Source organism: Tupaia chinensis, unplaced genomic scaffold, assembly GCF_000334495.1.
Source record: "Tupaia chinensis unplaced genomic scaffold, TupChi_1.0 Scaffold000132_1, whole genome shotgun sequence".
In the NCBI taxonomy this organism is placed as follows: Eukaryota; Metazoa; Chordata; class Mammalia; order Scandentia; family Tupaiidae; genus Tupaia; species Tupaia belangeri.
Genome location: NW_006159601.1, coordinates 3416700 through 3432189, shown reverse-complemented (window position 1 = coordinate 3432189; position 15490 = coordinate 3416700). Strand labels below are relative to the sequence as shown.

General features: G+C 44.9%; 1 protein-coding gene across 1 annotated transcript in view; it reads left to right on the top strand.

The window, feature by feature from the left end:
* Nucleotides 1–4014: 4014 nt before the first annotated feature.
* Nucleotides 4015–15490, top strand: part of ARHGAP26 (Rho GTPase activating protein 26) — a gene marked incomplete in the record, with an annotated part of 513022 nt that continues 501546 nt past the window's right edge. Inside the window, 1 exon segment of the mRNA XM_027770414.1 lies at nucleotides 4015–4168. Within this exon segment, the coding sequence (XP_027626215.1) occupies nucleotides 4015–4168 (154 nt within the window).

Sequence of the window (15490 nt, the reverse complement as noted above, 5' to 3'; positions counted from 1 at the left end):
ACCACACCAAATTCCTATCCCACAGACTATAGGGACTGAGGATAGAGACAACGGCACCTTCCTCGGCTCTGTACTCTGTCCTGCTGCTTCCTGATTCTCTTTCACTGAAAAAGCTGCTGAACATGAGGAAGGTCTTCTGTGGAAGTTCTGGATTAAATTGATAGGCTGACACATTATCCAATACTTGCATATCTGTCTGTGAATGGGCATGTTAAGGTTTTTGTTTGTGACCATGTATGTCACGCACAGACTGATTGCTAGACAACCTGGCTCAAGTTACAACTCTGGGCCTCCATTTCCCATCTGCAAAATGAGGATCATCGTAGTAGCAATATCAACTTGTGGGGAATAAATGCATGTGAATAATTTAGCACAGTACCCCCTAAACACAAGTTTAACAAATTTATTTAATGTTATTAATCAATGTGTTAATTAATATTAATTATCATTAACACATTGCTATTTAACACACTATTATAATCAATACATGTAAGTATTATTTCATATACGTTTGCCCGATATTCCTCAATGGAATAAAATATGTAATTGTGGCTTTCACTTTGTTTCTTTCACTTAATATGTATTGCATACCCTACCGTGTGCTATGCCTATGATGGCAGATTGTATTTTTCAGAGATGACTGAAATACCTCTCATTCTTGTCATTACCCAGTCTAGTGGCATGGTCTATTTCTCCTCTCCAGATTGTCACTACCCAGTCTAGTGGCATGGTCTAATTCTCCTCTCCTTCATTCTGGGTGGGCTTGTGACTTACTTGTAGCCATTGAAGGTGGCTGAAATATGTGACTTCCAAGGCTAGGCCAGAAAAGGTGATGCAGCCCCGAGGCCATGCTGAGGCCACATGAAAAAGCCCTGAGTGTACCTGAAGAGAGGGAGATGCCCAGCTAACCCCCTGCTACTCCAGCTTTTGCTGCCATCTGATTGCAATCACACAAAAGATCCCTGCAATGAATTGCAATTGCACGAAAGATCCCGACCAGAACCACCCAGTGAAGCCCTCCCCATATTCCTGACCCACAGAGATCATGAGAGAGAAAAAAATTATTAGTGTCTTAATAATAAAGTTTTGGGTCCAGCAAGCGGCATAATGGTTAAGGTGCTTAATTCCCACATGGCTGATCACAGTTCAAGCCCCAGATCTGGTAGCTTGCAAGTCATGCTGGGTGAGTGTGTATATGTGACCAAAATCCCAGGAAGAGAATGGAGGGGAAGGGATTGAGCCTTACCAGTCCCTGAGGGGGATGATTTCTCACTTTCTCCCTCTCTGGTGAGCACGCACATCCTATGGCAAAAACTTTAAACAACAACAGCAACAAAATCACACAAAACAAGTAAGTTGTGGTGCCTAATGCATTTTTCCCTCTATTGTGGTAGAGGGTGTGTGTGTGTGTGTGTGCGCATATGAGAGCGAGAGGGAGAAGTGTGTGTGTGGGGGGAGAGCAACATCCTCCACAGTGGCTGTTCATGCCATGATCCTCTTCTTCCAGTCCATCACATCCTGGCACTTGTGTGGGTGCCCAGCATGTTTTAAGCTAACCAGGCTGGGGGTTCAAACCATGGTTGTCATCTGGGTTCCAGCTCCTCTTGAGGAACGCACAACCCCTGTGCCACAGAGCTAGCCTAGTTTGGGGCTAAATACCTACCTTTAGTTTCTCAAGACAAAGCATTAAACAGATTTACTTTTGTGGAATTTCCATTCCAGATTTTTCTCATTTTGGCAAATGAGGAATAACTATTTTCAAGGATGTAATTATCTATTGGGTAGCTGTTTGGGCCTGTTATTAAGCCTAAACTTGTAGATACAACTAAGCAAATAAATTACATTTATTTACTCACTTACACTTTATTTTATTTAGTGTTTTTTTTTTTATTTTTTAGATTTGCGCTAGGGCATGTACACTTGCTGGAGAGACAGAGAGAAAGAGAGAAGGTGAGAAATCACTCCCCGGGGGAGGAGGCCATGTTGCAATCCCTTCTCTAGTCTCCTCTCAGGATTTTGGGCACACACGCACAGGCTCCCAGCATGTGTTTCAAGCTGCTGGGTCCAGGACTCAACTAAGGAGTTGGCCATGTGAGATCCAGCACCTTACCGACCATGCCACTTGCTGGTTTCAGTTATGCGTTTTAAATAATTTTCTCTACATAGATGGAATACCTTCTCTGATCCTTTTGTTAAAAACCCCTTCTCCATATTCCCAAGCAGCCAGGCCTTCTGGCCCAACTTTTCAGCAGCAGTTATTTCTGTTTGCTTTTCCCACTGACCAGCACAGTAAGTGCTTTTTTGTTTTAGTTTGTTACTGGGCATGTGCACTTGTTAGAGGGAGGGAGGGAGGGAGAGAGAGAGCGAGCGAGCACACTCTCCAGAGGGATGGCCACACCAATCTTTTCTCCTCCAGGCATTTTGGGTACACAGGCACACACACTGGGTATGTTTTTCAAGCTGCACCATCTGAGACTGGAAACAGTACTGTTGGCCATGTGGGAGCCACCAAGCCACTGGCTGGCCCCATAGTGGGTCTTCTGAAATACAAACAAACCCAAACAAAACAGTTCCTGGATATAGACATAATTATTCAAGGATAGTCCCTATGTGCTAGGAGTTCACAGTTCAGCCCTGACCCTGTGGAGTCCAGACTAACAAATGCAATGAGTGAGCTATCAGAATTGAATCCTGTGGTCCAAAAGAGGGACCTGCTAGTGGGAGGTGGAAAGGGACATGGAAAACATTCATTCATGTATGCCACAAATATTTATCAAGCATCATAGTACACTTAGCACATGGCAAACACTCAGTATTTGTTATTATATTGCCAGCCACTGCTGTAGGTGTTGGGAAGCAACAGTGGACGAGAAGACTGCGGTGGCACGTGCCCTCATGAAGCCCACTGTGTAACTAAGGACAAGCAGTGGACGTAATTATGTAAAACTGTACTGGGTTCCCAGTAGGGAAATAATTGGCAGCTGAAATTCTCATGAGGATGTGAGGTCCCTCGGCGGGAGGCAACCGAGGGCGGGTTTTGAGCAGGAGTGGCCGTGAAAAGGATCGATTGTAGTAGGCGGGAAGACTGCGGGCAAGAAGGGCTGGTAATTTTAAGATGCAAACATTTTCTGCCTCAGTGGAAGAGGTGCGTGTGGATGCTTGGTGTGCTCGGGGTTTCTCCTGGCCAGGAGGCTGTATTTGAGTGCAAGCTCGGTTGCCTAGCAGGGCAGGGCGGGCTGCGGTTAAATGCAGCCCTAAATCCCACATTGTTTAAGCTCGGCACATCTAGGCTCCTCCGCATCCCAGACCAGCAGACGTATCATCTAAGGCTCGGATACGGGCCACAGCAGGCGGGCAAATTCCAGGGTGGCGGGTACTTGCAGATGGGATTGCTCCCAAGACTCTGGGTCTGCAACGGCGGGCAGGAGGGGGCGGGGTTTGCGCTGCGGACCTAGGCGGTGGCGTGGGCCCCGCCCCCCGGCCTAGGCCCCGCCTCTACAACCCTCTGATTGGCTCAAGCCTACGGAAGGGTCGGGCCTCCCCCGGCGGCCCGGGGGCCCGGCTGAGGAGTGCGCGCCGATTGGTCCGGCGAGGATTAAGTCATCGCTAGCAGGTTCGAGCGGCCCGGACGCCGGCCGGGCGGCAGAGGCTGCTGTGAGAGGGCGCTTGAGGTTGCTGGAGAGCCAGCCAGCAAAGGAGGCGGGGAGGCGGCGGTCTCACTCTCACGCTTGCTCGCTCGCTTCCCGGCGCTCCTGCGGGTCTGCTGCTTTGCTTCCTGCTCGTGCGTTGCTCCGTGGCGCGCGGGTGGAGCAGCCGCCCATCGACCGCGTCTCGGCTTGATTCGAGAGTCGTGAGCGCCTACGGACACCGCACTGGGGACGACCCGGCGCCACACCTGTGGAGCCGGCAGCTGTCGGGGGTGCCGGCCGGGGTCCAGCCGCGTGCGTGCTCTGGGCGGCTAGCGGTCCGGATCCCGGGGGAGGCGAGTCCGCCCGGCTGGGCGCCGCGGGCACCATGGGGCTCCCCGCACTGGAGTTCAGCGACTGCTGCCTCGACAGCCCGCACTTCCGAGAGACGCTCAAGTCTCACGAAGCGGAGCTGGACAAGACCAACAAATTCATCAAGGAACTCATCAAGGACGGGAAGTCACTCATCAGCGCGCTCAAGAGTGAGTGCGGGGACGCAGCCCGGGGGCGGGCAGGGCGGTGGGGCGTTGCTCAGCCCTGGTCGCCTGCCGCCCGCTGGGTTTATGCCTTCGGGGTAGTGAGTGACGGGTGCCAGTGCCTCCCTGGGGCAGGAAGGATACGCAAAACGGGCGCGCACCATCAGATGGGGACAGAGAGCGGTCGCCCAGCCGTTTGCGTCTGGGGATGGCCAGGAGGTGACCAAGCGCGAGTGGCGCTCTAGGGCAGCGGGGTGGGTGTGCGCGGAGCACAGGTGTCTCGGGAGCGGGACGAGAGTGCCCAGCGCGCCGCAGCCTGTTCGGAAACCTTATCACGTCCACGACTCCAGCTCCCTTCGGGGAAGTGTTGCTCACCCTCGGGTGCCCAGCCGTGGGAATGGAGCGTGTCCTGTCTTTCTAGGAGGCGCTGCCTCCTCTTGGGAAAGGGGGCTTGTGACCGTCTCGCTCCCAGTACGCAGCTCCTGCCTAGGCAGGGCCGCGGGTTCTCTGTCTGGGTGGAGTGGTTGGTTAGCTCGCGATTCCTGGGAGCACTGGCAGCCGGTAACTCCCGAGTCTGGAATCGGTGCCATGTACGTGTGCAGGTTCTGCGTCTTGTGCTCAGCAGAAGGTGATAGGGGTGGGAGTACAGCACCAGAGTGTTCCTTTACTCTAAACTGTGGGCGAGCGTTTAAAAATAGAAGGAACGCATCCCCACTCTCCCTCTCCCGCTCCCTCGCTCTCCTCTTCACCTCTCCCATTATCCTTGAAAACTCAGATCTGAGCAGGGATGTCTTTAATCCTCAGAAAGGAGAATGTTAACTTTCAAAGATTCTCTGGCCTTTTGTAAATCAGTTTTTGCTCCCCCCTCCCCCTTTCAGTACCAGGGGAGAAATGAAATTTGCATCCTGCTTGACTTTTGCTGAGGCAGAGTTTCTCCTTCTGGGCAAAGGAGAGTACTTTAGGGATGAGCACCTTGGATGGTGAGGTTGTCGCTGCCTTTTAGGTTTACCCATTTAAAAATAGTTCAGTCCATCTTTTCTTTTTGAGAATCAGGACCATATGAAGGCAGAGAGTGGAACTGTCTTTGTCTTTTTATACTTTTCCTGTCTCTCTTAGGGGTTTCTTCCTAGGTGTTATCTTTCAGCTAAGAAAGGTTGCCTTAACAAATTTGAGTCCTCCCTGTGAGAATTGTCCCCAGGCCTCTTTAAGCCAGACTTAATCGAAGTCAAATGGCTGACATATCATTTTGTGAGCCTGTTGCTTCTACAAATGAAGGCAGAGCTGGTGGAAAGTCAGGACAGTAATGAAGGCTGGACTGTGATGTGAGGCTTTCCAGACTTAGGGTCTCTGCAGGAGGCTGTGCCTTACCTGAAGCATAAGAACCATTGTTAGGGGACCCCTGGTTTGGAGTACGTTAGGGGCCTACTTATAGGTTGGCCCAGGATTTATGTTCTGAGATCTTTGCCATAGGGTGTGTGCGCTCACCAGAGAGAAAGATAGAAAGTGAGACACCACCCCTCCCCAGGGTGGATGGCCACTCTGCAATCCCTTTCCCTCCATTCTCCTCTCAGGATTTTGGGCATGCACCCACACATGCCCAATGCGAGTTTAAACTGCCCTGTCTGGGACTTAAACCACAGTCAACTACGTGGGAGTGCAGCGGCATAACCATTATGCAATCTGCTGTCCCCCCCAGGATTTTTCATTGAACCCCAGGCTGGCTTGAATTGATCCTCTGCTTCACATAGCAAATGTTTGGAGTGCAGGTTGTATGCTAAATATTGCACTGGGCACTGGGCGTGAATATTCCACTCCCCTGTGAGAGGTGTGCTCCATGCCAGGCATGGAGGGGCTTCACCCCTGAAGTATCGTCATGTGCTTTCATTCATTTTCAGAATGAGAAAATGGAGGCTTTGGGGAAGAACTAGTCCAGAGTCACAGAGCTCTAGCAGTGGGGTTAGAGCTTTTGAACCTCTCTGGTCTGAATATTGCCCCACCCCACTTGCCTAGAATAGAACCCCCTGGACCAAGCCTCCTAGAATTTGAACTTTACGTTTTGTATCTTAGCCTCCAATCTGAGGAGGTTGCATTTTGGTGACTGACGGTGTTTTTAGGGGGCAAGAGTTCTTTGGGTAGGAAGAAACATTGCAGTGAGGAGGGTTCAAGGGTTAAGTTGTTTAATGGAATGGACCAGCCTTGTAACTAGGGGAAAAGACGGATGGGGAACTCGTTCTCGTCTCTCTATAGCCAGCATTCTTACCTTTCTCTACTCCCAGTATCGGCTACTTGGATAAATCACATGACCTATAACAGTGGTGGAGTCAGTTGCTGTTCCTCAGAATTCAGGCATGCTGAGATCATGAGATGCTTACTACCTTGTGTTCTATTGTAGTGTGTGCGTATTATTTTTCTTCAAATCATCTTTATTACTGCTATAAATGGAAAGGCAATTTTTTTCCTGTACAATTTAGGAATAAATACAAAAATTAAATACATAATTATATAAGTAACCTTGGTTTAGATGATCTGTAGTCTCTTACAGCTCTGAACTTTTATGGCTTTCTTTTATAGTCCTATTTATCTTATTTTATAGTTATTTGATAATTAGTACGTACAGACCTTTGGGGTTTAGGTTTCCTTTGTATATCAGAGGCAATAAAACGTTCTCCAGGGATTACCAAAGTTCAATTAGGTCATTGTTATTATTTTCACTTTATGAATGTGGAAAGGAAGATCAGAGAGGTCAGTAACTTGCCCAAGGCAACACAGCAATTAAGTATTTAAATGCCAGTTGTCAAATTCCAAAGCCAGTGCAAGTTAACCCTGAAGCAACATTGTTTTCTAGGATTGTAGTATGTTTGGATCTTTAATCCCTTTGAGACTCTGATAAAAGCTATGGAGTCTGTTAAAATGAACTCCTTGAAGTCTTTCCCTGGAGTCTAATCCTCTGGCCTAGTCATACAGAGTGTAAGCAATAAAATAATTTAGGATGTACATTTAAAAAAATGCTGCTTTTGGAGAAAGTTCTTGTTTGATGTGAAGAAGTAAAGCCTTGGGAGACTCCCCATCAGTTGTTTCCAGTGCAGGTTTGTCCTAGCTTTTCCTATGAGGACTCATTCATCCACGACCCTTTCCTCTGACCTGATTTATCAGTGTCTCAGTCAAGGAGATTCTGTGTGTTTAAATCTTTATTATTATTATTATTACTTTATTTTATTTCTGTAGAGACAATGGTGGCTGGTGATAAAATTCAGACTTGCAGAATGAAGAGTTTTAGGATTTCCTGGGCTCAGATATTGACTTCATCACTCGTTACTAAGCCTGGGCTCCTCTTAGTCATATAGCTGTTGGTCTCTGTGAAGACTGAATGAATCAGTGTACATAATAAAGAAAGTGCTTCGCTTGGAGCCTGACACACTGCACCACTCACATGAACGGTAGCTGGTATTGTCATCTTTCAGCATTCAGGGTTGTCAGGACTTAGTGATTCTCAGAGCAGAAGTCACTGAGAGCGGAGGGACTTATTTTGGCTTGAATGCCATGAATTAGGCCCATGCCTCCTCCATGCCAGTTGTTGTAACTTACACTGTTGTGTGTGTATTTCACACTAGTAGGTAGAATCCTGCTAACTGTTTTTTATCACGTTGTGATTATGCCAAAAAGGCTCCTTAAGTTAAAAAGGAACAGAATTGGTAAGCCTCCTACATCTCTTCTGACAGTCCTCATAACATTCTCTGGGAGCTTAAATGATAACCTTTGTGTAGATGAACACTGTCCCCTCGGTGATTGGGCTGGCCACCATCACTAAAAGCTTGTAGGATGCGTTGGACTTCACGTATGGCTGTCTCATGGATTCAGTGGTTTCGTAGAAAGGCAGGTGGTTTCTTTTTTTCCTTTCTTTTTTTTTTTTAGAGGTTTTCACTATAGGGCACGTGCGCTCGCCAGACAGAGAGAGACATAGAGACAGAAAGTGAGAAATCACCCCCCAGGAGGGATGGTCATACCGCAATCCCTTCTCCTCCATTCTCCTCTCGGGATCCTGGGCACGCACCCACACGTGCCCGGTGTGAGTTTTAAGCCACCGGGTCCGGGACGCGAACAGCGGTCGACTACGTGGGAGTCCAGTGACATAGCCATTACTCTAACTGCTTGTTCCCAAGGCAAGTGGTTTTAAGGGCTGGGGTGGGATTTCAGGAACTGTGCTTCCAGCCTGACAACTGATTTTGGACTTGTTGCTGGGGGTGTGCCCCTTTGAACTTGATTTCTGCTTTCTAAGATAGTCTGGCCAGGATGTAGGGGGAAGGCGGGGAGAGAAATGCAATGAAAATAACAACTTTATCTGGGTTTACTTCACGTTACCATTCAGCTCCCACATTTAAAGCATCCAGTTCTTGCTTTGTAGTGCATTCGTGGAGTTGTGCAATCGTGATCAGAATCAATCCTAGAACATTTTCTTCACCCCAGAGTGAAACCCTGTCTCCATGAGCAGTTACTTCCCGTTTCCTCTTAACCCCGCCAGTCCTAGTCAGCCACTGATACATTTTCTGTCTTTTATAGATTTACCTATTCTGGACAGCAGGAGTGTAATTTGGTCATCTTCTAGGTGTTGGTGGCCTACTTCAGGCATCGAGTTCTTGATTCGAATATTAGGTGGGGGAATGGAATAGATAAGCTGCTCTCCTTCAAATCAGGGAGGTTTGAGTGGAGGTGATGTCCTAAAGACAAAACGGTGTCCCAGGGTCTAGAGAAGCCCTGATGTGCCAGGTGTGTCCAGCCAAGAGGGGAGTGGATTCATTCCAGTTCATGTTGCTTTGATGGATGCAGAGGAGGTAATGGAAACTAGACTAAGAATCTAGCCTTGTCTCGCCACTGAGTTTTCAGTCAAGTTGAGACAAGGGGTGTGGTACTGAATAAAAGAAAGCTATATTTGTAGTCAGTATCTTGCTGGGTGACATTTCTTTTGCAAGATGAAGTGAATGTATATATATTCCTTTAGTTGAGTCTATGTTTTTCTTGAGGCATTTTGGACATGGCATGCATTTGGATTTCAGATTTTCATTAGGGATATTCAGCCTGTGTAAGCTTTTTGCACCAGTGCAATGAACCTCTTCTGGATGGCAAAAGCTTTCAAAGAATGTTTCGGAGTAATTATATTACTGATGAAATCTTTTTTATTTTTATTTTTAGATTTTTTGCTATAGGGCTACTGTTCTCACCAGAGAGACAGAGAGAGAGAGAGACAATGAGAGGGAAAGTGAGAAATCACCACCTAGTGGGATGGCCATGTTGCAATCCCTTCACCTCCACTATCCTCCTGAGGTTTAGTGCACATGTGTGCGCTTGCGCGTGCGCGCGCGCACACACACACACACACACACACACACACACACACACATGCTTGGCATGATTTTCAAGTCACCAGGTTTGGGACTTGAACCATGGTTGACCATGTGGGTGTCTAACACCGTAATCACCATGTCACTTGTTGGCCCGTCAACAAAATCCTAATTGAGCAAACTGGTAAGGAGTTAGGTAGCAAAAAGTTTTTCCCAGTTCCTTTGGTTTGCTTTAGCACCTTGGAACAACCAAAAAAGACATTTCTAATTATTTGTGAATGGTGGTAATTTGCAATACTGCCATTTGGAGCATTATTCATACAAACACAAACAACAGAAAGTTAAATCCAAACAAGATTTTGTAGTTTTTGTATAACATTGGCTTTAGAAAACCCCTCCACTTCATTCTGTTTTTTGGTTGGAATGAATAAATTGCATCTAATCACTATTCTAAACTCATTGACTGCGGTTTAGCTCCTTTTCACCCATTTAAAAAAAATGTTTATGTATTTCTTCAGAGGCGACCCCAACAAGATCTTCAATTCTGTGATCCAGCCTCCAGCTTCAGCCAGCCAGGATCGCAGGCATGTGTACATGCTTGTGTACGGGGGGGCCTTAGGACATGAACCTGGCACCTTCTGGCAGGGCCTCAGCATCAGGGAGCATTGTGTTACCACTGTGCCACTGTGACTGTAACCCGCCACCCTTTTAAAATAATACACTTTGTTTTTAGAGAAGTTTTCGGTCTACCAAAAAAAAAAAAAAAGAAAAAAAAAAAAAAAGAAAAAAAAAAAAAAAGAAAAAAAAAAAAAAAAAAAGAGCAAAAAATATAAAAGTTCTCGTATAGCTTCTCCTATGTATTCTTCCAGTTTCCCCCTATTTATTTTATTGTAGTTTTTTTCTGTAGAGCTTGTGTGCTCGCCAGTGAGAGACAGAGTCAGAGAGAAAGAGGGAAAATGAGAAATGTGTCCAAGGGGGTGGACACACCGCAGTCCCTTCTCCTCCAGTCTCCTCCTCCTGGGCTTTTGGGCATGCATGCACATGCACCTAGCAGGATTTTCAACCCCACTGAGTCTGGGACTCGAACTGCAGAATTGGGTATGTGGGATCCAACTGCCCTAACCCCCCCCTTGCCACCTGCCGGTTTATCCTTCTATTTTTAGCATCCTCTCATTAGTGTAGTACATTTGTTACAATTGATCAACCAAGATTGATATGGGACTGTTAAATAAAGGCCATAGGTTCACTCTTTGTGGTGTATATTCCATGTGTTTTGACTAATTTAATGACATGTATGTCAGCTTTATTCATAATTGCTGAAACTTGGAAGCAATGGAGCTGTCCTTCCATAGATGAACAAATGTACTACAGTACACCCTGCCCTAACATTCTTACACGAATAGTTTCATTGTCCTGAAAACCCTCTGTGCTCTACTTACTCGTCCCTTCTCCCTTCAGCCCCTGGCAACCCCTGATCTTTGTACTGTCTCCGTAGTTTTACCTTTTCCGGAATGTCATGTGGTTGGCAGTCTATCAGTATGTAGCCTTTCAGGTTTTTGTTTTTTTTTTTTCCCCCTTAGCAATGTACACTCAGGTTCTCCATGTCTTTATGGTCCAGTAGTGGCTTCTTTCTTTTTATTGCTGAATAATTTTCCATTGTCTAGATGTACCACAGTTTATTTGTTCACCTATGGAAGGACAACTTTGTTGCTTCTGAGTTTTAGCAATTATGAATAAAACTGATATAAACATTTGCATGCAGTTTATGTGTGGACATAAGTTTTCAACTCATTTGGGGAAATACCAAGGAGTATAATTGCTAAGATGTAAGAATATGTAAAAAAAAAAACTGCCAAACTGTTTCCAAAGCGGCTGTACTATTTTGATTCCCACCGGTATCAAATGAGAGTTTCAATTGCTCCGCATGTTCACCAGCATTTAGTGTTGTGAGTGTTTTGGATTTTGGCCATTGTCTTAGGTGTGTAGTGATTCTCTCTCTTTCTCTTTTTTAAAAATTGCAATTCCTTGATGAGCATATGATGTTAACAACTTATCAGATGTTTACTTGGCATCTGTATATTTTCTTTGGTGAGGCCTGTTCATACCTTTTCATTTTTTTTTAAATTGTATTTTCTTATTAAGTTTTTTTAATGATAAAACATACATAACACCAAATTTACCACTTTAACCAGTTTTTAGCATACAATTCAGTGACATTGAATACCTTCATAATGTTTTATAACCATCACTACTATTTCTAGAATTTTGTCATCATCCCAAACTGAAACTGTATGCATTAAAAATAACTCCCCCAATCCTTTCTCCCTAGCCCCTAGTAACAACTCTTTTACTCTCTGTCTCTATAAATTTGCCTGATCTAGGTACCTCATTTAAATATTTGTCATCTGTATTTTATTTAGCATGTTTTGAAGGTTTCTTTCATTCATCCATGTTACTGCATGTATTAAGATTTTTTTTTTTTAAGAGAGATTTTTGCTATAGGGCACATGTGATTGCTAGACAGACAGAGAAAAAGACAGACAGAAAGTGAGAAATCACCTCCCAGGAGGGATGGCCATACCACAGTCCCTTTTCCATTCTCTCAGGACCTTGGGCGCACGTGCACATGTGCCTGGCATTAGTATTAAGCCACCAGATCTGGGACTTGAACCACGGTCACCTACATGGGAGTTCAGCAATTATGACATCTGCTGGTCCCAAGATTCTTTTTTCTAAAAAAAGTTTATTCATTTGCTTTTTGCATGGAATAGAGCCAAGTAGGCACCCCCAATGGGACTTCCCACTACTACCCAACCCCAGTCTATCACCTTGGATTGGGTATTCATGCGTGTGCCCAGTGTGGTTGGGGAGGCCCTAGGACACAAATTCAGGAACTTCCACATGTGAGTCCAGTTGTGTTATTGCTGTGCCACCATCTGGTCCTGGAATTTCATTATTATTATTATTTTTTTTTCCCGTTTTTCCCCCTGAGGGCATGTGCATTAGCTGCAGAGATAAAGAATGAGAGACAAAGAGAGGAGGAGAGTGAGAAAGCAACAAAGTACCTCCACCATGGGGAATGGTCATGCTACAATCCCATCTCCTTCATTTGTCTCTCCTTTCGAGGTTTCAAGTATGCATGAGCATGTGCCCAGTGTGTTTTTCAATCTGCCAGGTCTGAGACTTGAACTGCATAGTCAGCCATGTGGGATTCAGTTACCTTAACCACCATGCTGCAGGCTGGCTCTAGAATTTAATTTTTTAAATGCATGTGTATCTTACTGGTGAATTTTAATTATCAACAATGACCATAAAGAAAGACTGTTTTTTCCTCTGTTGAAAATCATAACTTGTTATTTTTTTTCTGCTTATCTCTTTCCCCTTCAGAATGATCGCTAACACTTGAAATTGACCTGTTTGGTAAGAATATGGTATTTATAGATGGTAAAAATTTAATTAATTAGTTAATTAATTAATTAATTTAGAGAGACCCCAGACAGAGGCCTGCCATGCCTTGATCCTACTAGCCAGGGTCATACGTGGGCCTACAGATGTACTTGCTGTGTTCAGGTTGCCTAGGAATCCAATCTCAGGGCTTCCCATATGGGTCCAGCATGGTTCAGTGAGGACCTACTGTCTGTACCATCATGGCTGGGCCTGTGGTTACATTTACTCCCTTCAAAGGAGCCATTTGTTTCAGGTCAGCATGTTTTGGGGGAGTATTTTTTTTAAAAAGCTCATGATTGTCACAAATTTTTATTTGAGATATAGGTTTTACTGGAGTTATGTAGCCACCACCCCAGTCCAGTTTGAGAACATTTGTATCAAAAAAGTTCCCTCATGCCCACTTGTAGGCATTCTCCATTTTCACCTCAAGGTTCAGACAATCACTAGTCATACATATATAATATACACACACACACTATGTATATTATACATAACCATATCATATTGATTATATATACTATATGTGGTTATATACTATATATAATTTATTTATTTATTTTTGTCACTGTAGATTTGTCTTTTCTAAAAATGAAAGGTAAGGTCAATGGGATCATTTCACATGCGGTCTCTTGCGTCTGGCTTCTTTCATTTGCCATGATGTTTTTGATCCATACTGTAGCATGTGGCAGTAGTTTGTTCCTTTTTATTGTTGAAGAGTATTCTATTTTGTAAACCATAAGTTGTTTATCCACTCAGCAGCTGATGGACATTTGGTTCCCAGTTTTTGGCTCTTAGGAATAGTGCTGCTATGAATATTTGCATACATGTCTTTGTGCGGATATGTGCTTTCATTTCTAATTTCATTTTTTACCTAGGAGTAGGTAGATTTATTGCCTCGTATGGTAAACTCATATTTAATTTGATTTAGATGTATATTTCAATTAACCTTATATTTAATTTTTAAAAACCTGCCCAAGTGTGTTCCACAGCAGAAGTACCATTTTACATTCCATCAGCAATGTGTGGGGGCTCTAATTTGTCTACATCCTCCTGGACACTTGTTACTGTCTCTCTTTTTGACTGTAGCCCTCTTGGTGGGTATGTAGCGGTCTCACTTTCTTTTAATTTGCATTTCCCTGATGACTAATGGCATTGAACATATATTTTTTTTAATTTTGAATTTTTTTGGAGACACTTTTGGTATAGAGTGTGTGTGCTCGCCAGAAAGACAGAGAGAGACAGTGAGAAATCACCCCCCCCCCAAGGGGGGATGGCCATGCCACAGTCCCTTCTCCTCCATTCTCCTCTCGAGATCTTGGGCACACATGCATACGCATGAGTTTAAGCCAGTGGGTTTGGGACTCGAACTGTGGTGGACTGCATGGGAGTTTAGCGACGTAGCCATTATGCCAACTACTGGTCCCTGGCATTGAACATCTTTTTATGTCTTTGGACATCAGTGCATTGTCTTTGCTTAAATGTCTCTTCAAAAGTTTTTTCCTTTACTTTGTCTTATAAAACTTTTAATATTAATGATAATAATGATAATGAGATAAAGGGCTAGAGAGAGAGAGAGAGAAAATTGTCAAACAGCAGTTCCCCTTCCCCAGATCTCTTAGCTCCTCAGGAACCTAAGTTATCCATACACACACCTGGGGTGTTGGGGTGTTTTCAAGCCAACCTGGGCATTAGAACCCACGGTCAGCCATATGGCCCTGGCCTTGCAGGGCATTTGTGTTACTGCTGCACCACTGTGGCTGAGCCCCAAAAAACTTAAAGTTTTCACCATAGGATGTGTGTGCACTTGACAGAGAGAGAGAGAGAGAGAGAGAGAGAGACAGAGACAGAGACAGACAGAGACACAGAGAGAGGAACAGAGGAAGTAGGAAATCACCCCCCAGGGGAATGACCATGCTGCAATCCTTCCTCCTCCATTATCCTCTTGGTATTTTGGGCATGCATGCACACATGCCTGGCGTGATTTTTTAAGTCACTGGGTTCGAGACTTGAATTGTAGTTAGCCATGTGGAATCCAGCACCTTAACCACCATGTCCCCTGCTGACCCTGGTCCCATAAAACTTTTAAATAATGAAGCAGGGGCCGGCAGGTGGTTATGGTGGTTAAGGGCACTGGACTCCCACATGGCCGACCACGGTTCAAGTCCTGGACCTGGTGGTTTCCTTTCTCACTTTCTTTTTCTCTCTCTCTTTTTCCCTCTCTGGTCAAATGAGAATAAACAAACAAATAAAGTTAAATAAAATAGTTATTTAAAAAAATGATGACACGAATAGTACTTACTATATTTCTTCCATTTACCTTTCTTTTGGAACCTTTTGCTCCCATTTGCTTTGACCTCATTTTCAGAATCTCAAGACTTAGCAGAATGGTTCTTATGAGGCTGTGGTCCAGGCTTCTACTCCAGTTTGGCCAGTCACTAGCACTCTGGGCAGATGCCTTAGGCGGGACTTCTTAATTCTGGCCATCGTAAGCTAGTGATCCCAAACTCTCTAAGTTAAAAAGCAAGAACCAGGCTGGGAATAACCC